Here is a 26,655-nt window from a genome sequence, read left to right as displayed (position 1 = left end):
TCCTTCCTCAACACATGACCAAACCATCTCAACCTGTTCCTCTTCACAGCATCAATCACAGGCTCTATTCCCATCATCTTTCGCAATTCATCATTTGTCTTCCTCTCAACGATACTCCGCACATCCGTCGAACCATTCGCATTTCCACCCTTTCCAACCTTCGTTGCTGCTCCACGTTCATTACCCATGTCTCGCTCCCATAAATCATAACACTTCTCACACATGCAGCATACACCTTTCCCTTCAGCTTCAACGACACTCCCCTCATCATCAGCCCACCACTCAGTTCCCGAAACTTGTTCCATGCACATCACACTCTAGCAACCGTTGCCGAGTCTGATCCACCTTCTCCATTCAGCATGTCTCCGAGGTAGCAAAATGTTTTCACACCTTCCAACTTCACGCCGTCTCCAAGATCCAACTCAACATTTCCTCCATCTGCAGCTCCCTCTGTGCACACCTTACATTTGAATGTAGCTGCCACACTGGTTAATGACCCTCTCAGACCACTACATTTTTGATGAACCCACTCAGCGCACATTGTACATTGAATGGAGTTCACTCCGACACCCTTCCTGCACACAGCACAGGGCCACTTCCCAGTTCTTTCCACCTCACCACATGCTTTACCACTTGCCATCACCTTCGTCTTTCTGATATTCACCTTCAGACCTTTTGTCTCCATACATTCCTTCCACTTGTTCATCTTTTCCTTCAGTCCATCCATACTTTCCGCAATCAACACCAGATCATCTGCATACAACAACTCACGGTAAACCCTCCTTTACGTTCTGAGCCAGCACCTCCATCACAGCTACAAATAGTAGTGGACTTAGTACCGACCCCTGATGCACTCCCACCTTCACCTCAAACTCACCACTGTTCCCGTCCTTCGTCTTTACAGCTGTGCGTGCTCTTTTGTACATTGCCATCACTACTCTGATCAACCATTCCTCCACTCCTAACTTCCTCAATGCCCATGTCAATACTTTGCGTGGAACCCTATCGAATGCTTTCTCCAGATCAACAAACCCAAGAAACAACTTCTTCCTCTACTCCATGTACTTCTCCTGCAACTGCCTCACAATGAAAAGCGCGTCTGTCGTTCCTCTTCCTGGCATAAATCCAAACTGCATTTCGTCAATCTTCACTTTCTTCCTTATTCTCCTCTCCAACACCCTTTCTAATACCTTCATTCCATGTTCCAATAACTTTATCGCTCGGTACGAGCCACACTCCAGAGGGTCACCTTTCCCCTTGTATAGAGGGACGAGGGTACTCAGTTCCCAATCCACTGGAATGCGGCCTTCTTTCACCACCAGATTACAGATCTCTGTCATTCTCTTCACACCCCAACTTCCTGCTGCCTTCAACATATCTCCCACAACTCCCGTCGGCCCTCCCGCTTTTCTACCCTTCATTGCTTTTATCGCTTCCTCAACTTCCTTCTCAGTTATCTTCTCTGCCGGTCCTAAAACTGGGTTACTCTCTATGTTGCCATCCCATTCATTCTCTGTATTCAACAGCAATTCCATATATCTTTTCCATCTTCCTTTAATTCCATCTGGGTCGACAACGATTTGTCCCACTTCATCCTTCAAGCAACTCACTCCCATCACATCACACCTCTCTTTCGCTATCTGCTTTGCAATCCTGAATACTGCTTTCTGACCCTCTTCCGAATCCAAGCTTTCTCCGAACATTTTCCTGCATGCCTCCTGCGCCTTTGCTACCTCTTTCTTTGCAGCCTTCCTGGCTGCCTTATAACTTTCATGATCTGCTGTTTCTGCTCCCGTACCCTTCGCCTTCTGCCACTCCTTTAACTTCTTCCTCTTCTCGTCAATCCTCTTTCCAACTTCATCATCCCACCACCATGTTTCCGGGTGCCTCGGTGGTCCTTTTGTCCATCCACATACCTCACCAACGGCTCCCAACAGACTAGCTTTCATTGACATCCAACCACTTTCAAGCTCAACCACATCATCCTCGACCTGACTCAGCCTCTCTTTTAATGCCTCCCTTACTGTCACCTCTTTCAACCTCCACACCTTCATTCTCGGTTGGTACTTCACCCGCCGAGCTCTCCTCGCACCTTTCACCCTTATGTCGCAGACAACGAAGTGGTGCTGTGAAACAGCCTCCTCCCCCGGGATCACCTTTGTGTCCCGGAGGTGCCCCCTATCTCGCCTACGCACCATCAGGTAGTCAACGGTTGTCGTCGACCCACCTGACGTGTATGTAACAAGCTTATTATCCTCTTTCTGGAACTGAGTATTACAAATCAACAAATCAGCTCCATCAGCAAACTCCAAAATCCTTTCACCTTCTCCATTTCTCACACCATATCCGTAACCCCCATGAACTCCGTCAAAACCATCCATACTCCTTCCCACATGTCCATTTAGGTCTCCTCCTACCACAACAACTTCCTCATCTTTCACGTTTTCCATCAGCTTCTCTATCGCACACCAGAACTTGTCCTTCTCTTCATCGCTTCGACCAACCTGCGGAGCATATCCCGAGATGACGTTCACCAAGAGCTTTCCAATCATCATTTTCACCATCAACCTATCACTCACTCTAGTCACACTCACCACACTGTCTACAAACTCCTCAGAATACAGGACACCAACACCATTCACGCCCTCCAGGCACCCTTGCCGCATAAACTTGTATTTCTGTCCCTGCCTACCCTTCACCATTCTCACACAACTTCCCTTCCATCTCGTCTCTTGCACACAACATATGTCCACTCTTCTTCTGACCAATACTTCCACCACAAAGGTGATCAGCAACGCGTAACAATTGGCAAACTGAGGATTGCTCTCTGGAACCTTCATTGGACATAGTTCACCAATTTGGACATGCAAAGGATGAAGTTCATGGCATACATCGACGAAGTACTCTCTCTCTGCCTCCCATATGTGTACCTGAATTCCATGCAGGAATCCCATGCAGGTCTCTTGCACACAACATATGTCCACTCTTCTTCTGACGAATACTTCCACCACGAAGGTGATCAGCAACGCGTAACAATTGGCAAACTGAGGATTGCTTTCTGGAACCTTCATTGGACATAGTTCACCAATTTGGACATGCAAAGGATGAAGTTCATGGCGTACATCGACTAAGTACTCTCTCTCCGCCTCCCATATGTGTACCTCAATTCCATGCAGGGACCCCACCGTGACTTGGTCGCCACTAACATCATGAACCTTTCCTTTGAACTTCTGCTGAGATTCCCTCCTCTTCACTCACAACAGCCAGTGGTTCATTTGCGGCCTTTCCTACCACCGTATTGAGCTTGTACATCTGCTGAGAGTCGAGCATTTCAAGCACTTCAGACATTATGTCAAGTGTGACTCTCATTTTGTCCGACTTGTAAGATATCCAGTAGATAGAACCATCATCTGTAATATCAGGACCCCGGCTGACTGGTTCAAACTCAATGCATGCTGTTCCAGCCGCTCCGTCAAATATGTCATTGGCTTATTTGGCAACTTCATCCAGAGCAAGGTCTCTCCTCTTCTTTATATACTGGCCATCGGCAAACAGTCAATTTGCGCGGTCTACATACAAATTGTCGTAGCGAGTCGGGTCAAACTTTTGCACTGTTTTATGGCCCGGGGATCATAAAAGTTGAGCAGTTCCCTCTCACCTTGCAGTCGTGACCTCAGGATCTGGGGTCCTTCTCGAGCAATTGAATGAGCAAGCGCAGACGGGATCATTTCCCAATCCTTCGAAGGGCAGGCAGATGCCTGAGTGGATTCTTTCTGGCTTGCTGGTTGTAGGCGTTAGCCCTAAGTCCAGCCGTGACCTCGTCATAAAGCTGATGTGCCTCCCTCTGACGCTGACTTTTTTTGTGGCGATTCTGTACATCACCCTGTAGGACTATAAACAGCCTTGTTTGTAGCGCACGATCGATCCTCTTCTGAAACTCGGGGGTGCGGGCCTCGTCTATGACCTTGATGAGACAGGATGAACGAAGCTTTGACATGTCCAGAAGCCCATATTGCTGAGCTAGTATGGACTGAAACACCTGGTGAGCCTTCCTCTCTTTGTATACTAGCTTATAGTGCACTTTGTCACCCCCCACAGCCACGCCAAAGTCTTGAATCTGCACGATTGCCAATTCTGCAGCCTCGACACGGTTGAGGTAATTGACTTGCGCTGCAAGATACGGTTGACTCGCACTGCAGCTGACCATTCTTCCAGAACAAGTGGCAGCACGTGGAATGCCGGTGCGCACTGCACGCTGAGCCCCATTGAGGGCACAAATCTCAAGAGCTTCCAACCAGATTCGGAACGCAATGGTGGTAACATAAGGGGTGTTGTAAAATAAATGATACTTTTTTCCCCAAAGATGAAATGAAGTTTCAATCGGATGAAAATCCAACCAAAGGCTTTATTTCATTCAAAAATTAAAAACTCACGTTTAATACGTGTCAATATGTCCACCATTAGCTTCAAAAACCATTTGAAGTCGACTTTTAAAAGATTTCAGCAAAGACACAAACATTAGTCGCAAATATGACGGAGACAACACGCAGGCAACGTAACGTGCGCGACACGTCATGATGACGCATGCAAAATTTGAATTTAAAAATTGCGGACATGTAGTCAATACAATCTGGGGGGGAAAAAGTATCATTTATTTTGCAACATGTGGTCAATACAATCTGGGGGGAAAAAGTATCATTTATTTTGCAACACCCTATAGTTCATTGGCCACAAGCTGCTTGAGGTCACTGAATATGGGTTTGAGTTAATTCACCGCATTGGTAGAAATAGCTTGCATAAGTAATGTCCTTCGGTGAGGCTTTTTTTTTTTTTTTTTTGTATACAGGATCGAGGCTCGTGAAAGAACTAACATTTATCACACAAAATATCAAACAGACACACAAAACATATAATAAGGGTAGTGGTAGACAAGATGAGGAGAGAAGGGGAAGCACAAACAACATTTGAGAGCAGGGACATCGGGAGATCTGTGAGAGGGAGAGGGCTTGGGGGGAGGAGGCGTGTGAATGGGGGTTGGGGGGGTGGGAGAAGTAGAAAACACAAGGACCCTGCAAGGACTTCCAGGAAAGAAGTTGGTATTTCAAAAAAGTGGATCTGGGTGAAATTAGCGGGGGTAGAAAAGGTCAAGGTTTTGGATGGGGGAAGATAAGAGATGGTGGTGAACAGCTGTTTTAAAGACCTGGAGGGAGGAGTGGGATTGAAGAGAGTGAGGGAGTTTGTTCCAGAGGCATGAGAAAAGAGGCATGAAGGAGTGAAGGTGAGCAGTGAGTCTTGATTTTGGCAGTTTAACCATAAGAGGGTTGCAGGCAGATCTTGTGCGACCTACAGGAATATTTGGGGGACAGAGCCCAGAGAGAGTTGGGGGAGCAAGGCCAGAGAGGAGTCGGTAGAAGACAGCTAGCCTTATCTACCAGTGTGTACACGACGTGTATAGCATACAGAGATAAACCCAGTGATATCTTTCTCTAAATGTTTGTTTTTCAACGAGTCAGCTGCTACAAAATTGTGACTTACTATTATAAAAAGTATATAGGGCAGTTACAGCCTCAAAATCGAGTTTTGGTGCTGGGAGCCGCAACAGGTTGACCGGCAGGCACCAGTGGCGGAGTTTGAACGGCCTCAGTCCCACCCATCGCCCTCCGCCTCCCGTCCGCACTTCTGGTGAAACTCTCAAAATCCACGATCAATGCTCACCTTCTATAATTTCTTCATCTTATATCACCTGTAGAACAAATTTCCTTTGTTCAATCTTATTCTTCCTTCCAGGTCTTCAAGACAGTTCAGATATTCCACCATCCATACTCATGATCTTTTCTTCCGTCATTAACCCTCCCCAAGCATACCCATTCCTTTTTGAGTTTACGAGCAATGGTACCCACCCTATGGGCGGGGCTTCAATTGGGAGGCCCAAATGAAAAGGCTAAATATCAGAAATTGAAGGCTTTTTTTCTTTTCAACGATTTATATAAACATCCGTTAAATCTCGATTGGTGCAGCCGTTTGTGCGGCACCTGGGAAAATAACGTCATGCGGGAGCAAGTATCAGCAGGATGTGGCAGTGTGGGAGTCAACGTTTCTGATCCTCCTTCATGCCAAAGTAGCCCACCTCTTCCCCAAGCAATCCGCTCTTCAGATCCGCCATGGCAGATTTAAGCTTGATACTGAAGACGCGTGCAGTCAGTACTCCCGATGTTGTATGTACTCCCGTGTCCTCTCACAACCCGTGTCCTTAGAAAAGGTCTTTGTCCGGGGTCACCGAGTTCGATCGGTGCAGCTGTGCAGCGATCGGTGCAACCGTTTGTGCAGCACCCGGTAAAACAACATCATCACAATGAGAACAATGAACGTTATGCAGGAGTCCAAACCTGAGAATGCTGGAGACTAAAGCTGAAATTGGGAGAACTAAATAACCTATTTTACTCCTGGAGATCCCAGAATTATCCACCCAAAATATCGTTGAGATCGGTTCAGCAGTTTTTACTGTACCTTCGAACAGACAGACAGACAGACAGACAGACAGACAGATGGACGGACATTTGGTGAATTATAGTAAGATTGTGTTTTCACACCTCTCCTTCCTCACCTTACCTTTTATTTGTTCCATTGCTCTTTCATCCTCAGTTTTCCTGTCCTGTTCTTTCAGCCACTTACTTGTGCTTGATCTTGTATCCTAATTGTTTACCGCTCAGGTCTTCTTCTCTCCCCTTACTCATTCATCGTTTCCTTCACAGTATACCTCTGTTGTGGCCCTCTACCCTGTTGTTGATGTTTCCCCACTTTTGGCTCTTCTCGCTATTCTGTTCTGTTCGGATGTAGCTATTCCACGAGGCTCGACTTTGTATGCATGAAAAATGTAACCTTTTTTTTTTTTTTTTTTTTTTTTTGTCTTCTTGTATGCAAGATCGAGGTGCGTGTAAAAGCTAACAATCACACAAAAACACACTGACATAAAAAAACATAAACAGACATAAAACATATAATAAAGAGAGTGGGAGACAAGATGGGGAGAGAGAGGGAAGTACACAAGTACAACATTTGAGAGCAGGGACATCGGGAGATCTGTGGGAGAGAGAGGGCTTGGGGGGGGAAGAGGCATGGGAAGGGAGGGGGTGGGGGGTGGGAGAGGTAAAACCAAAACACATGGACACTACCAGAACTTTCAGGAAAGAAAACGGAATTTGAAGAAAGTGGATTTGGGGTGAATTAACGGGGGTAGAAAAGATCAAGGTTTTGGATGGGGGAAGATAAGAGATGGTGGTGAACAGCTGTTTTAAAGACCTGGAGGGAGGAGTGGGATTGAAGAGAGTGAGGGAGTTTGTTCCAGAGGCAGGAGAAAAGAGGAATGAAAGAGTGAAGGTGAATAGAAAGTCTTGATTTTCGCAGTTTAACCATCAGAGGGTTGCTGGCAGATCTTGTGCGACCTGTCGGAATATTTGGGGGACAGCCCAGAGAGAGCTGGGGGAGCAAGGCCGGGGAGGAGTCGGTAGAAGACAGAAAGACCACCAACCTGCCTGCGGTGAGTGAGTGAAAGGCCCTCGGAGTTAGCTTCATCGCGGGAGATTCCAATGATTCTGAAAGCTTTGGTTTTTAACAGCGTGAAGCCGAGCTAGGTGTGAGGCAGGAGCACCGGCCCAGAGGGGAGAACAGTATTCCATTGATTCCAATGATTCTGAAAGCTTTGGTTTTTAACAGCGTGAAGCCGAGCTAGGTGTGAGGCAGGAGCACCGGCCCAGAGGGGAGAACAGTATTCCATTGAGCTGCGGATGAATGCCTTGTATGTGGTGAGGAGCTCAGGTGTGCCAAGGAAGGACTTCGCACGACAGAGGATGCCCAGTTGGCGACTGGCTTTGGAGGCCAGCTTGGAAATGTGGTTTTCCCAGGAAAGATCAAGGCAGGTAGTGAGCTCAAAAGCTTGAGTGACAGAACTTCTTGAAGAGGATTGTTGAGAAAGTAGATGGGAGGGTTTTCCAGTCAGTCTTTTCAGTGAGACAGTGAGAGTGTGAGATTTGTCAGGATTGAAAGACATGTTCCACTTGTTTGATCAGCCTGTGATTTTGTCCAGGTCTGCAGAGCGTGAGGAGACTGCAGACTGCCAATCTGAGGGATGGGGTATGGAGCGGCAGAGGGAGGAGTCATCATCAGCAAAAAGATAGAGGATTTTCCAGAGAGTCGGAGAGATCATTGATGAAGACCAGAAAAAGCACAGAGCCCAGAACACTGCCTTGGGGAACTCCAGCCAGAACAGGAAGGGGAGATGAGAGAACCCCATTCAGGGCCACACCTTAATTCCGACCAGAGAGGAAGTCGGCCAGCCATGCGTGGAGATTTCCATGAATACCATAAGAGGAGAGTTTGGTGAGCAGAGCGGGGTGCCAGACCGTATTGAAGGCACGTGATATGTCAAGGAAGCCAGCTCTGATTTCCTGTTTGGCATTAAGGACCTCCATCCATTGTTGAGACAGCAGAAGCAGCATGTCCAGAGTAGAATGACCTGGTCTGAATCCAAATTGATGATCCGAGATCAAGCCATTGGAGAAGAGCAAGGATTTGATATCCGAAGCAATGATGGATTCCATGACTTTGCTGATGATTGGGAGCAGGCTGATTGGTCTGTCGTTGCAAGGATCTGTTTTTGCACTTTTTTGTGTAAAGCGGTCATGTGGCTGATTTCCAAGCTGATGGCAGATGACCTTGAGCAAAAGAGAGGGTGAAGAAAACATAGAGAGGGTGTGAAAGAGTGGTAGAGCACGATTTTAGGACACGTGGGCTGATGCCGTCTGGTTCAGTTGCAGAATCAGAGTCGAGGAATGACAGAAACCTCTCCACCTTGTCAGGAGAGAAGGACACATAGTCCAGGAGCAGCTGGGTATGATGGGTACAGAGAGATATGGGTTTGGGACACAAGATTTAGAGGCAAACACAGAGTTGAGACATTCAGCTTTTTCACGTGCGCAGTCAGCTGTGTAGCCATTTGAGGTAAGGGAGGGGATGGAGGGGGAACAAACACCAGAAACGGATTTGACCAGACGCCACCAGGATTTGGAGGAAGGAGACAGGTTTGAGAGTTCATTCGTGAGTGTGGAGAGATAGTGTTTCCTGGCACTCCTGAGGGTAGACACACACCACACTTGTTCTGAGCTTTGTGAAAGGAACTGAGATTACCTTCAGTTGGATTAGCCTTCCATGTGGTGCAGGCAAGTTGCTTCATGGCAACTGCCTCACCACAAGCTTTGGTGTACCATGGACGGGAGGAAGGGTATGACAACTGAAGACGAGATGGGATAAATCTATGCATGAGAGAGAGCAGTTTACTTTGGAAGAATTCCCAGGAAGAGTTGATGTCACAGGCAGGAGAGATAGGAGACCAGCACACATGATTGATGGCTGCTTGAAGACCGTGCCAGTTGGCCTGAGTGAAATGACAGACTCGTCGACGCTGAGGAGGCTCTCTGAGAATGGCCAGAGAGATGTCCACTTTAACAAGGACATGATCAGAAGAACCGTTTGGAGCAGAAGAAGAGCAGCAGGCATTTGCAGGGAAGTTGGTCATAACCAAGTCTAGAAGAGAAGATACTCCATTGACTTAGATCCGGGTCGGGAAATTTACAGATTGTATCAGTCCCAGAGAGTCGCAGGAGTCCTTTGCTGATGTGCCACAGGTGGTGTGAGAGGAACCCACACCCAGCCAGCTGGCATGATGACAGTTGAAGTCACCACATGTGAGGAAGAGAGAGTTGGGATGAGTGGATAGAAGTTGGTCCATGTTGTCAGACAAGGAGATGTAAATGAAGTCATCACTGTTTGGAGGACGGTACAACACACATATGAACAAAAGGTGGGAGCGGAGAGGAAGCCGTAGCCAGAGTTACTCCTGGGGGTGGGGTGGATAGAGGGCAGTGCAAGGAGAGTGAGGAAGAGAGTTTTTGATAAAGATAGCAACCCCGTCACCAGGACGAGGCTCAGGTCTATCATACCGGAGGAGGGAGTAACCAGGAAGAGATATTAAAGAATCATAGATATCTTGAAGGAGGAAAGTTTCTGTCAAGCAGATTAAGTCTGGTTTGTGAGAAGCAACCTGAATGGAGAGATCAGTCAGGTTTGAGCGAAGGCCCTGGATGTTTGAGGTCCATTCCATTAAGGAAGAGGGAGGGGGTGCATCGGGTACAGAACAGGGGAGGGGAGGGGTAGGTTAAGATGAGGGGGAGGTTGGGAGAGCTGTTGATAGTGTGTCAGAGATTGCAGAAGGGTTAGGAGAAAGGGAAAGATGGGGAGGACAAATGGTTTGATGGTGATGGGAAGAGGCACAGTGAGGTGTTGTTTGAGGGGGGGCAGAGCAAAGTCGAAGGTTGGAGGAGGTGGAGGTATGTGATGGAAGGGAGAGGAAGTGGGGAGGTGGCAGCTTTGAGGAGGAGGAGGGAGGGGGGAGAATTGGAGAAAAATCGTAGGGGGGGATATTTGAAGGGGAGGGGTTGGGGGTTTTGAATGGGTGGGGTGGGGGTGGAGTTTTGAAGGGGAGGGGTGAGGGGGAGTTCAGAAGGGGAGGGGTGAGGGGTTGAGTTTAGAAGCGGAGGGGCGAGTGGGGAGATGTGGAGGGGAGGGGGAGTTTCGGAGGGGAGCGGGGCGTTTTAGAGGGGCGGGGGAGTTTAGAAAGTGGATGATTAATGAAAAACTAACATTTATGACAGGCAGGGTTAATTGTGATTTTCAAGTCAGAGAACCGTTTGAAAACGATAGACGAGAGGTGGAATGAAGGTGATTTCAAGAATGTAGAAAGGAATGACTGTAGGAGATTGAATTATTTTTTTAATGGAATGATTTGAAGAGGAAATTGAAAAATGCCTTTTAAACAGGAAGAAAAACAGCGTGTTGTAATAAACCATTGAATAAAATACTGCAGGGGAAAGTTTAAACATATTTAAACAAAACCGTGAAAAACAATGGGAAAAGTCCCTGAAGTAAGGGCGTGGATCAGAGAAAGGAGAAAGGGTTAAATGAGATAATGACACAACGGCCAACCATTGTTGCAGTGTCAGACAAATGACTTGATCCCAATTGCATAACTGTTTTAAGCTCCATAATGTATTGTTGTGGTTTTTGGAATAAAGGCAACCCCCCTTTTAGTTAGTTGCACCACAACATGTAGCCTCGATTAGCCAGTTATTTCTGATTAAATGTGAAGTATAGTCTCCTTCCCAGTGTTAGTATGCGTTGAGGCAGGTAAGTAAGGGTAGGACTCATTGGGCCTGGAATGCCATGTGCTCGGACCAGGACACGTCTAGGAGGCCCGAGGGAGGAGCCGGAGGGCGTGTCTGGTAAGCAGCAAACAGCCAATGGGAGCTAAAGGGGAGTGGCCAATTATGGCAGCCAATGAGAGCTAAAGGGGAGTGGCCAGCAACGGCGGCCAATGAGAACTAAGGGGAGTAACTGATGAGAGGCTATCACGACACTTGACCCCCAGCGGCCAGTGAAGACCCGTGGAACATTCTAGTGGGGCTCCGGGGGGGGGGGGGGGTATTCGACCCGGCCCGGACCCCCGAACTAGCTCTCTGCTGCCCCCCCCCCCCATTCTCCCTGGCTCTGGTCTCTCTGCTGCCCCCATTCTCCCTGGCGCTGGTCTCTCTTATGTCCTCGCTCTCTTGGGATTCAGGCTCTCGCAGGACGATCTCTCTGCCTGGAATCCCTGCACGTGCGCTTTTGCCTCGCTGAATTCGGGACATGCTGTGTGGATTCCCGTTCGTGCACGACTGAAGCCAACGTCCCTGCCGCGAGCATCCTCGAGGGGAAACGCCCAACGAGCCGTCCGGGGCGAACTGCACTAAGCGGCCATGCTTTGAGTGCGTGCTCTTCTTCCTCCCCTTCCCCGAGCGAGTCAGAGGGCCCTTGTCTGGGCAACGTAAGTAAGGACTGTTAAGTTTCTCTTCTGTGTCCCTTTTCTCTCACCAGTGTACATTTTGTGAATAAACTTGTGCTTGTTTCCAACTTGGCCGTTTACGTCCCTTCACCATTGGCCTCGCATTGCACGAGATAAAACCGCTCGATCGGGTTCATAGTGATTTACGGCACGAGTTACGCGACACGCAAACCGCTCGGGCGTATCAGACCAGCGTGACTCGTGTGAGGTCCAGCCCCCGTCCTCGCAGCGGCGTGTGTATCGAAGGTACCCGGGTCGTGACCGGAAACCCTTCCACGCGCTCGCTGCGGGTTTGGCGGCTGGAATTGCTCAGCAATCCGCCCCTACGAGTGTAGAGTGGGTAGCGGCCTCGTGGACTCGAAGCTCGAGGGGGAGCAGGGCTTAATCCCCCTCAGTACGTCGACGGGCTCGAGATCCGCAACAAATTGGTGTCCGGGAGTGGGATATTTGGACCTGGAGTGCGCTTCACGCACTCAAAATTACGAGCGCGTACGAAATTTAGTTTCCGAAAACCGAAAAAGCGGTTGTGATGACGCGGCCCAGGCATCGACGCAGACCCGGGGTAGAGCTTTGTGGGACGAGTAGCGTACGCGAGCCCCCGGTGAGTTGTGTGCCGTGGGGACCGTAGGGAATCGGTGCTGCGTCAGTCTCGCAAGGACCGGCATGCACGATTCGTGCCTCCGGCATCCGCACGATATGGTTGGCGCTGTATGGCGCTGAGAGCGGTCGATCTGGTTCGAGGGGTAGTATGGATTTTCGGAGTCATGCACCTTATCGGGTGAGGTGCTCTGACCGTGGCCGGTTGGGTCATCGTGCGTGGGACCGAAGGGCCCCGCGCACGGATGGAGCCCGGCACCTGGGCCTATCAATCCCACGCCCCTCGGATCGTCAATGCCGGACGGATAACTCACACAGGCGATCAACCACGCGCATGGATCGCTCGGCCCTTCGAGGCCGAGCCGTGACAAGGTACCTCCACATGGAGGGACTCATAGTTTAGAGGACTGGGGGGAGTAGTGTACCCCGCGTGGGGGAATGGAAGTGTAACCATTCGTCACGCGGGGGGGGGGGGGGGGGGGGGGGGTGACCATGAGCATTAGTTTAGGGGGGTGGCAGTGTTAGGCCCATGGAGGGGCCAGCAATGGTTGCCTCCATGGGGCACCGAAGCTCGCCGAGGGAGGGCTAGGATAATAATAGGGATTTAGAGCGACCTTCGGGACAAGATTTAAGTAGGGCACCTGAACAGTAGTGGGGATGTAGAGAGTTTAGGTGGTTGTTGAGAGAAAGGGTGTGCGTCGTGTAAATGGACGACGAGGGAAGCACGAGTTGTCGGGGAAATTAGGTAGATAGATGATGCTGTGTGTTTGAAGAATTGTGAGAGAGAACAAACTGAGTTGTGTTGTAGTGTGGATGGAATTGTGTTGAGGTGTGTGGGAATAAATGGTGTGCAAGATAAATGGTGTGGAATAATTGGTGTGGAATGCATGGTGCGAAGGATCGAATAGGGGGGAGTGGAACCCATTCGCAAAAGCCCGGGGGAGGGGGGGTAGTTTAAAGCCAGGTAGAGGGCATCGGTAAATTGCATGGATATTGACACCTGTGGTGCGGGTAGTGGAAAGTAGTGCTTTGTGAGGTGCAGGAGACAGTGACATGGCTGGGCGTGTGCCCCAATTGGTGAGTATGGTTATTGAGGCACTCCGTCACTGGTAGCTTGTCGGCCAGGTAAGGCCACAGGTAGGCTCTGGGAGCCGGTTAGTGAAGTTTGTGAGTGGGGCCCGAGGATCCCAGGGAAGGACCCGGGTTGTCCAATGCCGAGGTGGGCATCGAGGGGGTAAGCGCCAGGGAGGGCCTTCCCCAGTTAGAGTAGTTGTCAGGAGCAGGCAAGCTCGGGAGGCGGCTTCAGGGACGGAGGAGCGCAGGTAGGTGGACCTGCTGGTCGAGCCACACGACCCAGCCCCGAAATTGTGCGAGGGCACAGTGAGAAAATTTGTGGGGTAAGACCCAAATTCGGAGGACACCACAGTGTGGGCAATGTTCGGGTTCTTAGAGCCACATCGTTTAAAGAAGGCCGATTGGCAGGGTACGACCCTGGGTAGTTTAACAGTCTGTAATGCTATTAGTGTAGTTAGGAAGTGAGATCCCTTCGCACCATCCACAGCCATTCACCGAGGAGGACGAGCTTCACACCAAGGCTCTGTAAGCTGTTTGGACAGTGAGACGCATCATGACGCGAGTGAGACATTGTTTTGTTGCATCCCTTCCTTCCTGGGAGAACCTGGGAGGGATTTGGGGACGAATTTGGCGTTAGAGGGGGATATGGGAGACAAGACGTAGAGAATAATTATAAATACAAGGGGGGCTAGGGTAGTGTAGCCAACGGTGGGGGGTACGGACAGTTAGGGATGAGCTTGCTCTGCTCACTCTGCCGCGTCCCTCGCACCGCACCAGGTAATGGTGGTGCCTGGTCACCTTGTTTTTCGCTTGCCGCCGTGTGCTTTTTCTTTTGCTTGTTGCGCCTTGTCTCCCCCCCTCCCCCCCCTCCCCCCCCCCCCGCCCCAGGGCCGTTTGGAGGCCGAACTGTGCAGCACCCTGCTGCCAATCCATCTTGTACTCATGGACCACAAGCCTTGTGGCCCGCACCTCTGCTGTGCAGCATCTTTCTGCAATTCACCTTGCACCTTCGGACCACCTGTTGAGTGGCACTGACGCCACGCAGTTGGACCACGTGACGAGTGGCCCTGCTGTCAAATGAAAAAGAAAGTGTGTGCAATTGTGTGCCATTCGGGAAGATGTGAGGATTTAGATGACCCTGAGGTTTCACATGGCCATGTTTTCCAGTGAGGGCCAGTCGGTTTTGTTCGCCAGCACACACAAGACAAGAAGATGCAAGATGCAAGCAGCAAGTGCTTTGATTTCCTTCCTCCATTTCTTTCCTCAAAGTGCAGGTCCTGGGTCGTAGCATTGTAAATAAAGGTTAAGTTCTGTGCTTGTACATATAAGAATGTGTCCACCGGCTGTGTTTAGTTTGAAAATTCCGAAAATATACGGATAGTTGTGGGTGTGAGGCTGCTAGATTAGCTGCTCAACGCATTAGGAGGGACATATCTGGTGTAAAAAATGTCGCACACATGAATGAATGAATGAATGATCGTTTTAAGGCCATTTTCCCCGCTAGAGCGGGGGTTAGCCTTGCGGGCCCCATGACGATCATGGTTCCCTGTTTGAGGCAATGTTTTTATGCCCGGATGCCCTTCCTGACGCCAACCCTTGGTCACGTTCTTACGATGCGCAGGGATACGGTGTACCTATTCTAAACTGGGGTACACACCGTGATCATTCATCCCAGCAAGTTGATACTCAATTTGCCGACGTCGGAAGGATGACAGGCTGAGTCAACCCCCCTGGCGTTAATTCAGCGATCGACCGGGATTCGAACCCAGGATCCTCGGATCCCAAGCCGGCACCCTCACCGCTAAGCCAACACCAGGCATGTCTGACGCACACATGGGTCAGAGTAAATGTTAGGGGGATTACACCTATGTGTCACATTAATGATAAATGTAAATTGAATACCAGACTCTACCGGTCGTTCCGATTGAGGTCGACTCGGGATGAGTCTGTTCAGAGATGGGGGTCGTGTTGTAGTTTTTGGAATAAAGGCAACCCCCCTTTTCGTTAGTTGCACCACAACATGTAGCCTCGATTAGCTAGTTATTTCTTATTAAATGTGAAGTATAGTCTCCTTCCCAGTGTTAGTATGTGTTGAGGCAGGTAAGTAAGGGTAGGCCTCATTGGGCCTGGAATGCCATGTGCTGGGCCTAGGACAAGTCGAGGAGGCCCGAGGGAGGAGCCGGAGGGCGTGGCTGGTAAGCAGCAAACAGCCAATGGGAGCTAAAGGGGAGTGGCCAATTATGGTGGCCAATGAGAGCTAAAGGGGAGTGGCCAGCAACGGCAGCCAATGAAAACTAAGGGGAGTAACTGATGAGGGGCTATCACGACACGTGACCCCCGGCGTCCAGTGGAGGCCCGTGGAACATTCTAGTGGGGCTCCGGGGGGGATATAAGACCCGGCCCGGACCCTCGAACTAGCTCTCTGCTGCCCCCCGTTCTCCCTGGCTCTGGTCTCTCTGCTGCCCCCGTTCTCCCTGGCTCTGGTCTCTTGCCCTCGCTCTCTTGGGATTCAGGCTCTCGCAGGACGATCTCTCTCGTGGCCCTGTACTCCGGCGATCTCCCTGCCTGCACTCCCTGCACGTGCGCTTTTGCCTCGCTGACTTCGGGACACGCTGTGTGGATTGCCGTTCATGCACGACTGATGCCGACGTCCCTGCCGCGAACATCCTCGAGGGGAAACGCCCAACGAGCCGTCCGGGGCGAACTGCACTAATCGGCCGTGCTTTGAGTGCGTCCGCTTCTTCCTCCCCTTCCCCGAGCGAGTCAAAGGGCCCTTGTCTGGGAAAAGGAAGTAAGGACTGTTAAGTTTCTCTTCTGTGTCCCTTTTCTCTCACCAGTGTACATTTTGTGAATAAACCTGTGCTCGTTTCCAACTTGGCCGTTTACGTCGCTTCACCATTGGCCTCACATTGCACGAGATAAAACCGCTCGATCGGGTTTATAGTGATGAACGGCACGGGTTACGCGACACGCAAACCGCTCGGGCGTATCAGACCAGCGTGACTCGTGTGAGGTCCAGCCCCCGTCCTCGCAGTGGCGTGTGTATCGAAAGTACCCGGGTCATGACTGGAAACCCTTCCACGCGCTCGCTGCGGGTTTGGCGGCTGGAATTGTTCAGCAATCCGCCCCCATGAGTGTAGAGTGGGTAGCGGCCTCGTGGACTTGAAGCACGAGGGGGAGCAGGGCTTAATCCCCCCTCAGTACGTCGACGGGCTCGAGATCCGCAACAGTATTATTTCTTGTAGAATGAAGCTTTGTTTCTGTTTTGGTAGGTGAGGTTGGCAATGCAGCGAGGATGACCCTGGTGTTAAACATGATCCTGGGAAGCTTTGTGGCGTCCCTTGCAGAAGGTTTCTCTCTGGCTCAGCACTGCGGCCTGTCACAGCATACTTTGCTTGAGGTGCTTTCGGCAGGTCCAACAGCCTGTGCTCTGGTGGAACAAAAAGGCCAAGGTGTGCCAACTAATTACATCATTTAAATTGATCAGAAACACCCACTCCTTATGGGAGCGGTCCAGGGGTAAAAATGTTCTTAATCTTATTGCCAATTATTATTACTATAATTACTGTTCATATTATTGTTATCAATATTATTTTGTAATAATGTTAATATTATTATGCTATTATTGTAATGAGTTGTTGTTGTCACTTTTTTGTTTTTTTTTACGCTAAAGGCTTTGGTCATGGACTGTATAGTCATCTCCACATCAAGGCCTTGAATGAAACAAACAAAAAAAAAAACTGAAGAAATAGTAAAGTAAAGAAAACGAAAAATAATCAGTTTTTTTAGAACTGGAAAACCTGCCTTTTGAAAAGGGGAAGGTAAAAGCTGTTCGGAAAGACATGAGAAGCAAAATAATTCCAGAGCGGAGCGGTGAAGGGAAAGGGGCAAACACAACGGCCAATTCTGAGTTGCAACAGCCACACAACAATCACATGACGTAGTGGTGGCTTGCCGAATATTTTGTGGTCTAGTTAATGGCGGAGGTGTACAAGCAGCCAGTTCTTAGGAGCAGAAACTGAATTGATATATATATATATATATATAGATATACTACTGTGTTCAAAAAGTATCCGACCTTTATTTTTCGTGCGTAAAAAAAAAGAAGCTAGGGGAGGCGTTGATTGGTGCACGTATGTAGGCGATCCTAATGCGCACGCGTGAATTTTTTCCCACCTGCAGAAGCTGTCATTCGACGGCAGACCGCCGATGAGTGAGGACATGTAAGTGAGCGCCGTCGGATTTTCGTTTTTGACAAAATGACGGAAAAACTTGAACAACGCTACTGCATCAAATTTTGTGTAAAGCTTGGCGATTCCCAAGTGGAAACGATCCGCAAGATTCAACACCGTTCATTCCATTATGAAGGAGGATTTGGGCTTCAGGAGAATCTCAGCGAAGTTCGTACCAAAGCTGCTAACGATTGAGCAGAAGCAACTCCGTTTGGAGATCGCACAGGACATGCTGGAGACTGTGAACAGCGATCCCAGCTTCCTCAACACAGTGATCACTGGCGATGAGTCCTGGGTTTATGGGTACGACCCAGAAACCAAGTTGCAGTTTTGATGCAAGTTTGATGAAACACAAAATTTGATGCAGTAGCGTTGTTCAAGTTTTTCCGTCATTTTGTCAAAAACGAAAATCCGACGGTGCTCACTTACATGTCCTCACTCATCGGCGGTCTGCCGTCGAATGACCGCTTCTGCAGGTGGGAAAAAATTCACGCGTGCGCATTAGGATCGCTTACATACGTGCACCAATCAACGCCTCCCTAGCTTCTTTTTTTTTACGCACGAAAAATAAAGGTCGGATACTTTTTGAACACACTACGTAGAAAAGGAAAAGAGACCACATTGCGGCATAATTCAAGCCAGTTGAGTTTTTTGGTCACATTGGGAGAGTTAATAAGTCGGATTGCTTCAGACTCGATTCTGTGAAATATGTCGAGCTATAACCTCACCAGATGTGAGAGCAATCTCCACGTAAGGACAAGTCAATCCTTTAATTAGAGCAACTGTTTAGATGAGAATAGTCTACGACATCTGAAGAGGACTCCCAGTTTGTTCAAGGCACACTCAGCTATTTGTAGAACGGGAGGTTTCCAAGATATGCAGTACTTAGGGTACAGTAATACCAGGTATGGATGTTCATTGTATTGAGTGGTAAAATTGTGGAGCCTTCAAATTAAATGGGAAAGTTGAGAAGAGTTTTAGCAAAGAAATAGGAAGAAATTGACTTTTAGAAGCATGAAACTTTGTAAATGAAGAGATGATAAATTAAATCCCACAAATGCCGAGTACAGAGGAGGAACCAGAAATTCTTCGAGAAGAGGCAATCCAGTGCTTTAAAGAGGCCGACTGAAGGAAAAGCACCAGACTACGACAGTGTAACAGCTGAATAACTGAAAGCTTCCGGTGAAATAGGTATTGACATAATCTACCATTTGTGTAAGTTGGTGGAAGAGTGAAGTATTTCCAGACGACTGGGTAAAGCCATCATTACCCCCACATACAACAAGTACAAAAAGTTTTAATTAAAACAAAAGCCGCGTCGATGTTACACAATGCCTAGATGCAGCTGTGCCTATAACGTCGATGTTATAGGCACAGGACATTCCTATTGATTCGATTACTTGATGTTATTTTTGTGCAAAGTGAAAATATATCTCGGCAATTTCCCATGTGTGCCGACGAATTTTTAATATATCTCGGCATTTTCCCGTCTATTTCAGGCGGTGTATGACTGACCATGCCACGATTTAAAAAAAAAAAATCTCGGCAATTTCCCGTGTGTGGCGACACGTGAACGAAGCTATGCTCCTCTCTCCACATTATTGTGACGACGTATAAATTAAATATTTCATCGCGACGATTGTCATCAAATGGACGAATTTTTAATATATCTCGGCATTTTCCCGTCTGTTATTTCGGGCGGTGTATGACTGACCATGCCGCGATTTAAAAAAAAAAAATCTCAATGGACTTGAAGTTACAGGCCTTTGAGAATTCATTTCGTTCTATAAAGGGCAACTTTCATCGGATTTTCTTCACGTTTTTTTTCAACCGAGTCTAAAACTATGTTAGCGACTGAAAAATGAAATGATATATCGAATTTGATTTGAAAGAAAACTGTGTGAGAGAGCAAGACACCACGGGCCTACAAAACAGGCCTCAAAGCTATGCGAGTTAATAAAATGGTGGATATTTGTTTATATGAAGCCTCTCCCAGAATGGGTGGAGCTATGGTTCCCAGAATGGGTGGAGCTTTGAGGTTTTGTCTTCTCTGCAAGAACAAGAAGAAGAAGAAGAAGAAGAACAAGAAGAACAACAACAACAACAGCAGAGGGCACTCTATGAGCAGCGTCTTGCGACGCGGCTAAAAACAAGGAAAAAGCTAAATTGTGAGAACTACAGAGGCATCAGCTTCCTGAATCATGCAGGGAAATTCTTAACAACCACTATTATTCATAGAAGAATGATGAAGAAATTAGAAGAAATACTTGATGAAGCGCAAGCTGCATTTCACGCAGGAAGATCAACAGCTGATCCATGACTCGCATGAAGACAAATAATAGAAAAATACCTGAAATGAACAAGGATGTGCATTGCTGTTGTTTAAACCTAAAAAAAGTGCTCGACTCTGTGAGCAACGTGGCTTATGGAGGACACGGAAATGACGACTTCCTGATTAAAATCACCAAGCTACTTCAGGTACACTACAGCAAGCAAAAGAGGGTAGTAGTAGTGATGAGAGATCCCTATTAAAATCACCAAGCTACTTCAGGTACTCCACAGCAAATGAAAGAGGGGAGTAGTAGTGATTAGAGATCCCCATTAAAATCACCAAGCTACTTCAGGTACTCCACAGCAAATGAAAGAGGGTAGTAGTAGTGATGAGAGATCCCTATTAAAATCACCAAGCTACTTCAGGTACTCCACAGAAAATGAAAGAGGGGAGTAGTAGTGATTAGAGATCCCCATTAAAATCACCAAGCTACTTCAGGTACCCCACGGCAAATGAAAGAGGGTAGTAGTCGTGATTAGAGATCCCGATTAAAATCACCAAGCTACTTCAGGTACTCCACAGCAAATGAAAGAGGGTAGTAGTAGTGATGAGAGATCCCGATTAAAATCACCAAGCTACTTCAGGTACTCTATGGCAAGTGAAAGAGGGTAGTAGTAGTGATTAGAGATCCCCATTAAAATCACCAAGCTACTTAAGGTACTCTATGGCAAGTGAAAGAGGGTAGTAGTAGTGATTAGAGATCCCTATTAAAATCACCTTGCTACTTCAGGTACCCTACGGCAAGTGAAAGAGGGTAGTAGTAGTGATTAGAGATCCCCATTAAAATCACCAAGCTACTTCAGGTACCCTACAGCAAGTGAAAGAGGGTAGTAGTCGTGATGAGAGATCCCGATTAAAATCACCAAGCTACTTCAGGTACTCCACAGCAAGTGAAAGAGGGTAGTAGTAGTGATGAGAGATCCCCATTAAAATCACCAAGCTACTTCATGTACACTATAGCAAGCGAAAGAGGGTAGTCGTAGTGATTAGAGATCCCCATTAAAATCACCAAGCTACTTCAGGTACCCTACAGCAAGTGAAAGAGGGTAGTAGTAGTGATGAGAGATCCCCATTAAAGTCACCAAGCTACTTCAGGTACACTACAGCAAGCGAAAGAGGGTAGTCGTAGTGATTAGAGATCCCTATTAAAATCACCAAGCTACTTCAGGTACCCCACAGAAAGTGAAAGAGGGTTGTAGTAGTGATGAGAGATCCCCATTAAAATCACCAAGCTACTTCAGGTACACTACAGCAAGCGAAAGAGGGTAGTAGTAGTGATGAGAGATCCCCATTAAAATCACCAAGCTACTTCAGGTACCTTACAGCAAGTGAAAGAGGGTAGTAGTAGTGATTAGAGATCCCCATTAAAATCACCAAGCTACTTCAGGTACTCCACAGCAAATGAAAGAGGGTAGTAGTAGTGATGAGAGATCCCCATTAAAATCACCAAGCTACTTCAGGTACCCTACAGCAAATGAAAGAGGGTAGTAGTAGTGATTAGAGATCCCCATTAAAATCACCAAGGTACTTCAGGTACCCTACAGCAAATGAAAGAGGGTAGTAGTAGTGATTAGAGATCCCCATTAAAATCACCAAGCTACTTCAGGTACTCCACAGCAAATGAAAGAGGGTAGTAGTAGTGATGAGAGATCCCCATTAAAATCACCAAGCTACTTCAGGTACACTACAGCAAGTGAAAGAGGGTAGTAGTAGTGATTAGAGATCCCCATTAAAATCACCAAGCTACTTCAAGTACCCTACAGCAAGTGAAAGAGGGTAGTAGTAGTGATGAGAGATCCCGATTAAAATCACCAAGCTACTTCAGGTACTCTACAGCAAATGAAAGAGGGTAGTAGTAGTGATTAGAGATCCCCATTAAAATCACCAAGCTACTTCAGGTACCCTACAGCAAGTGAAAGAGGGTAGTAGTAGTGATGAGAGATCCCTATTAAAATCACCAAGCTACTTCAGGTACTCCACAGCAAATGAAAGAGGGTAGTAGTAGTGATTAGAGATCCCCATTAAAATCACCAAGCTACTTCAGGTACCCTACAGCAAGTGAAAGAGGGTAGTAGTAGTGATGAGAGATCCCGATTAAAATCACCAAGCTACTTCAGGTACTCTACAGCAAATTAAAGAGGGTAGTAGTCGTGATTAGAGATCCCCATTAAAATCACCAAGCTACTTCAGGTACCCTACAGCAAATGAAAGAGGGTAGTAGTAGTGATTAGAGATCCCCATTAAAATCACCAAGCTACTTCAGGTACCCGACAGCAAATGAAAGAGGGTAGTAGTCGTGATTAGAGATCCCGATTAAAATCACCAAGCTACTTCAGGTACACTACAGCAAGTGAAAGAGGGTAGTAGTAGTGATGAGAGATCCCCATTAAAGTCACCAAGCTACTTCAGGTACACTACAGCAAGTGAAAGAGGGTCGTAGTAGTGATGAGAGATCCCCATTAAAATCACCAAGCTACTTCAGGTACTCCACAGCAAGTGAAAGAGGGTAGTAGTAGTGATGAGAGATCCCCATTAAAATCACCAAGCTACTTCAGGTACACTACAGCAAGTGAAAGAGGGTAGTAGTAGTGATGAGAGATCCCTATTAAAATCACCAAGCTACTTCAGGTACACTACAGCAAGTGAAAGAGGGCAGTCGTAGTGATTAGAGATTCCCATTAAAATCACCAAGCTACTTCAGGTACTTCACAGAAAGTGAAAGAGGGTAGTAGTACTGATGTGAAATCCCTATTAAAATCACCAAGCTACTTCAGGTACTCCACAGCAAGTGAAAGAGGGTAGTAGTAGTGATGTGAAATCCCTTTTAAAATCACCAAGCTACTTCAGGTACACTACTGCAAGTGAAAGAGGGTAGTAGTAGTGATGAGAGATCCCTATTAAAATCACCAAGCTACTTCAGGTACCCTACAGCAAGCGAAAGAGGGTTGTAGTAGTGATTAGAGATTCCTTTTAAAATCACCAAGCTACTTCAGGTACTCCACAGCAAGTGAAAGAGGGTAGTAGTAGTGATGAGAGATCCCGATTAAAATCACCAAGCTACTTCAGGTACTCCACAGCAAGTGAAAGAGGGTAGTAGTAGTGATGAGAGATCCCTATTAAAATCACCACCTACTTCAGGTACTCCACAGCAAGTGAAAGAGGGTAGTCGTAGTGATTAGAGATCCCGATTAAAATCACCAAGCTACTTCAGGTACTCCACAGCAAGTGAAAGAGGGTAGTAGTAGTGATGAGAGATCCCTATTAAAATCACCAAACTACTTCAGGTACTCCACAGCAAGTGAAAGAGGGTAGTAGTAGTGATGAGAGATCCCCATTAAAATCACCAAACTACTTCAGGTACCCCACAGCAAGCGAAAGAGGGTAGTAGTAGTTATGAGAGATCCCCATTAAAATCACCAAACTACTTCAGGTACCCCACAGCAAGCGAAAGAGGGTAGTGGTAGTGATGAGAGATCCCCATTAAAATCACCAAGCTACTTCAGGTACTCCACAGCAAGTGAAAGAGGGTAGTGGTAGTGATAGATCCCCATTAACATCACGAAGCTACTTCAGGTACTCCACAGCAAGTGAAAGAGGGTAGTAGTAGTGATGAGAGATCCCCATTAAAATCACCAAGCTACTTCAGGTACTCCACAGCAAGTGAAAGAGGGTAGTAGTAGTGATTAGTGATCCCTATTAAAATCACCAAGCTACTTCAGGTAGTGTACAGCAAGTGAAAGAGGGTAGTAGTAGTGATGAGAGATCCCCATTAAAATCACCAAGCTACTTCAGGTACCCTACAGCAAGTGAAAGAGGGTAGTAGTAGTGATGAGAGATCCCCATTAAAATCACCAAGCTACTTCAGGTACTCCACAGCAAGTGAAAGAGGGTAGTAGTAGTGATGAGAGATCCCCATTAAAGTCACCAAGCTACTTCAGGTACACTACAGCAAGCGAAAGAGGGTAGTAGTAGGGATTAGAGATCCCGATTAAAATCACCAAGCTACTTCATGGTACGCTACATCAAGTGAAAGAGGGTAGTAGTAGTGATGAGAGATCCCTATTAAAATCACCAAGCTACTTCAGGTACCCTACAGCAAGCGAAAGAGGGTAGTAGTAGTGATGAGAGATCCCGATTAAAATCACCAAGCTACTTCAGGTACCCTACAGCAAGCGAAAGAGGGTAGTAGTAGTGATGAGAGATCCCGATTAAAATCACCAAGCTACTTCAGGTACCCTACAGCAAGTGAAAGAGGGTAGTAGTAGTGATGAGAGATCCCGATTAAAATCACCAACTACTTCAGGTACCCTACAGGAAGTGAAAGAGGGTAGTAGTAGTGATTAGAGATCCCCATTAAAATCACCAAGCTACTTCAGGTACCCTACAGCAAGTGAAAGAGGGTAGTAGTAGTGATTAGAGATCCCCATTAAAATCACCAAGCTACTTCAGGTACACTACAGCAAGTGAAAGAGGGTAGTAGTAGTGATTAGAGATCCCCATTAAAATCACCAAGCTACTTCAGGTACTCCACAGCAAGTGAAAGAGGGTAGTAGTAGTGATTAGAGATCCCCATTAAAATCACCAAGCTACTTCAGGTAATCTACAGCAAGCGAAAGAGGGTAGTAGTGATGAGAGATCCCTGTTAAAATCACCAAGCTACTTCAGGTACTCTACAGCAAGTGAAAGAGGGTAGTAGTAGTGATTAGAGATCCCTGTTAAAATCACCAAGCTACTTCAGGTACCCTACAGAAAGTGAAAGAGGGTAGTAGTAGTGATTAGAGATCCCGATTAAAATCACCAAGCTACTTCAGGTACCCAACAGAAAGTGAAAGAGGGTAGTAGTAGTGATGAGAGATCCCAATTAAAATCACCAAGCTACTTCAGGTACCCTACAGAAAGTGATAGAGGGTAGTAGTAGTGATTAGAGATCCCGATTAAAATCACCGAGCTACTTCAGGTACCCTACAGCAAGTGAAAGAAGGTAGTAGTAGTGATGAGAGATCCCGATTAAAATCACCAAGCTACTTCAGGTACACTACAGCAAGTGAAAGAGGGTAGTAGTAGTGATGAGAGATCCCGATTAAAATCACCAAGCTACTTCAGGTACCCTACAGCAAGTGAAAGAGGGTAGTAGTCGTGATGAGAGATCCCGATTAAAATCACCAAGCTACTTCAGGTACCCTACAGCAAGTGAAAGAGGGTAGTAGTAGTGATTAGAGATCCCCATTAAAATCACCAAGCTACTTCAGGTACACTACAGCAAGTGAAAGAGGGTCGTAGTAGTGATGAGAGATCCCCATTAAAATCGCCAAGCTACTTCAGGTACTCTACAGCAAGTGAAAGAGGGTAGTAGTTGTTGTGGAAAACCAATCAGGTCCACACAACTTTAGTCCAACTTGTGGTTTAATTCCATTTAGATCATGACATCATCCTGTAATGCAGGAAATGCAATAAGTATACGATGTGGCATCACATGGGACCATTCATAACATTCAATGCAAGCAAGCTGGATATTCTATGCTGGCGTACCGTTAGCGAGTCTACCAGATGTAACGTGTCACAGGAGAAGTCCCGGAGCACCGTCCGCAGCAGCGGGTCTTATAGTCACGCCCCTAGCGGTGTCAACGAGCAGCGAGCATCACCCCCGGGTTCAGTACGAATACGATTTCACTACATTCTCCCCCCCGTCAGAATTATACGGCGGTGCGGCTAGAAGCGAGCGAGCGTCAGCACGAACAGGGTACGGAACATCAGTCGACCCAACCGTATCGGGCCGGGCGGCGAATTTCTCTGCCAGCACGCGTCCGAAATTCCCCGGGTACGGCATCACGTATCCCTGTGTCCCCGGCGTCGGAGGCGCCATCAGGGTCGGGTGACGAAGGGGGTAACTCCAAGTCGTCGGGCCCAGGTAGACCCGGCGAGGGGAGAGTCGGTAGACTTTCGGCGATGGGAGCGTCGGGAGAGGCCATAGTCTCATAGATGGGTTCGGTCAGTCCATCCGATTCCCTACTCAGGTCGGTGACCCCGCAAGGGGCAAGGTGACGGACGGAGACAGTAGTCTCACGGCCATCAGTCGTCATCACACGAGCATGCTCAGGATTAGCCTGGAGAATCTGCACTTTGTCCACTAGGGGGTCGTACTTGCTCGCGCGAACCGCCCGTTTAAGGTAGGCCGGCCCGGGCCCAGCAAGCCAACTGGGCAAAGACCGTATACACCCCGTGCTCCTGGGGTGGTGGAAAAGTCACTCGTGGGGAGTTTGGTTGGTTGCCCTACACAGGAGAGCCCTGATCGAGTTCAACGCCGCAGGTAGCGACCAAGCCCATTTATCGAGGCCCCGGCCGAGGGTCCGAAGGTTGAGCATGACGGCCCTCCAGATTATCCCGTTGAAGCGTTCGATCTGCCCATTAGCCTGGGGTCTGTACGGCGTGGTGTAACTAGAAGCAATGTTATTTTGGAGCAGATAGCCGCGCACCTCCTGAGACAAGAA

General features: G+C 47.7%; 1 protein-coding gene across 4 annotated transcripts in view; it reads left to right on the top strand.

Moving 5' to 3' along the window:
* GLYR1 (glyoxylate reductase 1 homolog) overlaps nt 1–26,655 on the top strand; it is a 297,703-nt gene that overhangs the window by 169,834 nt on the left and 101,214 nt on the right. For all 4 annotated transcript variants that reach the window (XM_078777480.1, XM_078777477.1, XM_078777478.1 and 1 more), the window contains exon 12: nt 16,876–17,055. In XM_078777480.1, the coding sequence (XP_078633606.1) occupies nt 16,876–17,055 (180 nt within the window). The remainder of the gene's footprint in view (nt 1–16,875; nt 17,056–26,655) is intronic.

The sequence above is a fragment of the Myxine glutinosa genome, chromosome 5 (assembly GCF_964187855.1).
Source record: "Myxine glutinosa chromosome 5, kmMyxGlut1.1, whole genome shotgun sequence".
NCBI classification, from domain to species: Eukaryota; Metazoa; Chordata; class Myxini; order Myxiniformes; family Myxinidae; genus Myxine; species Myxine glutinosa.
Note: the sequence above shows the minus strand (reverse complement) of the source record. Positions and strands in the feature narration are given on the sequence as shown.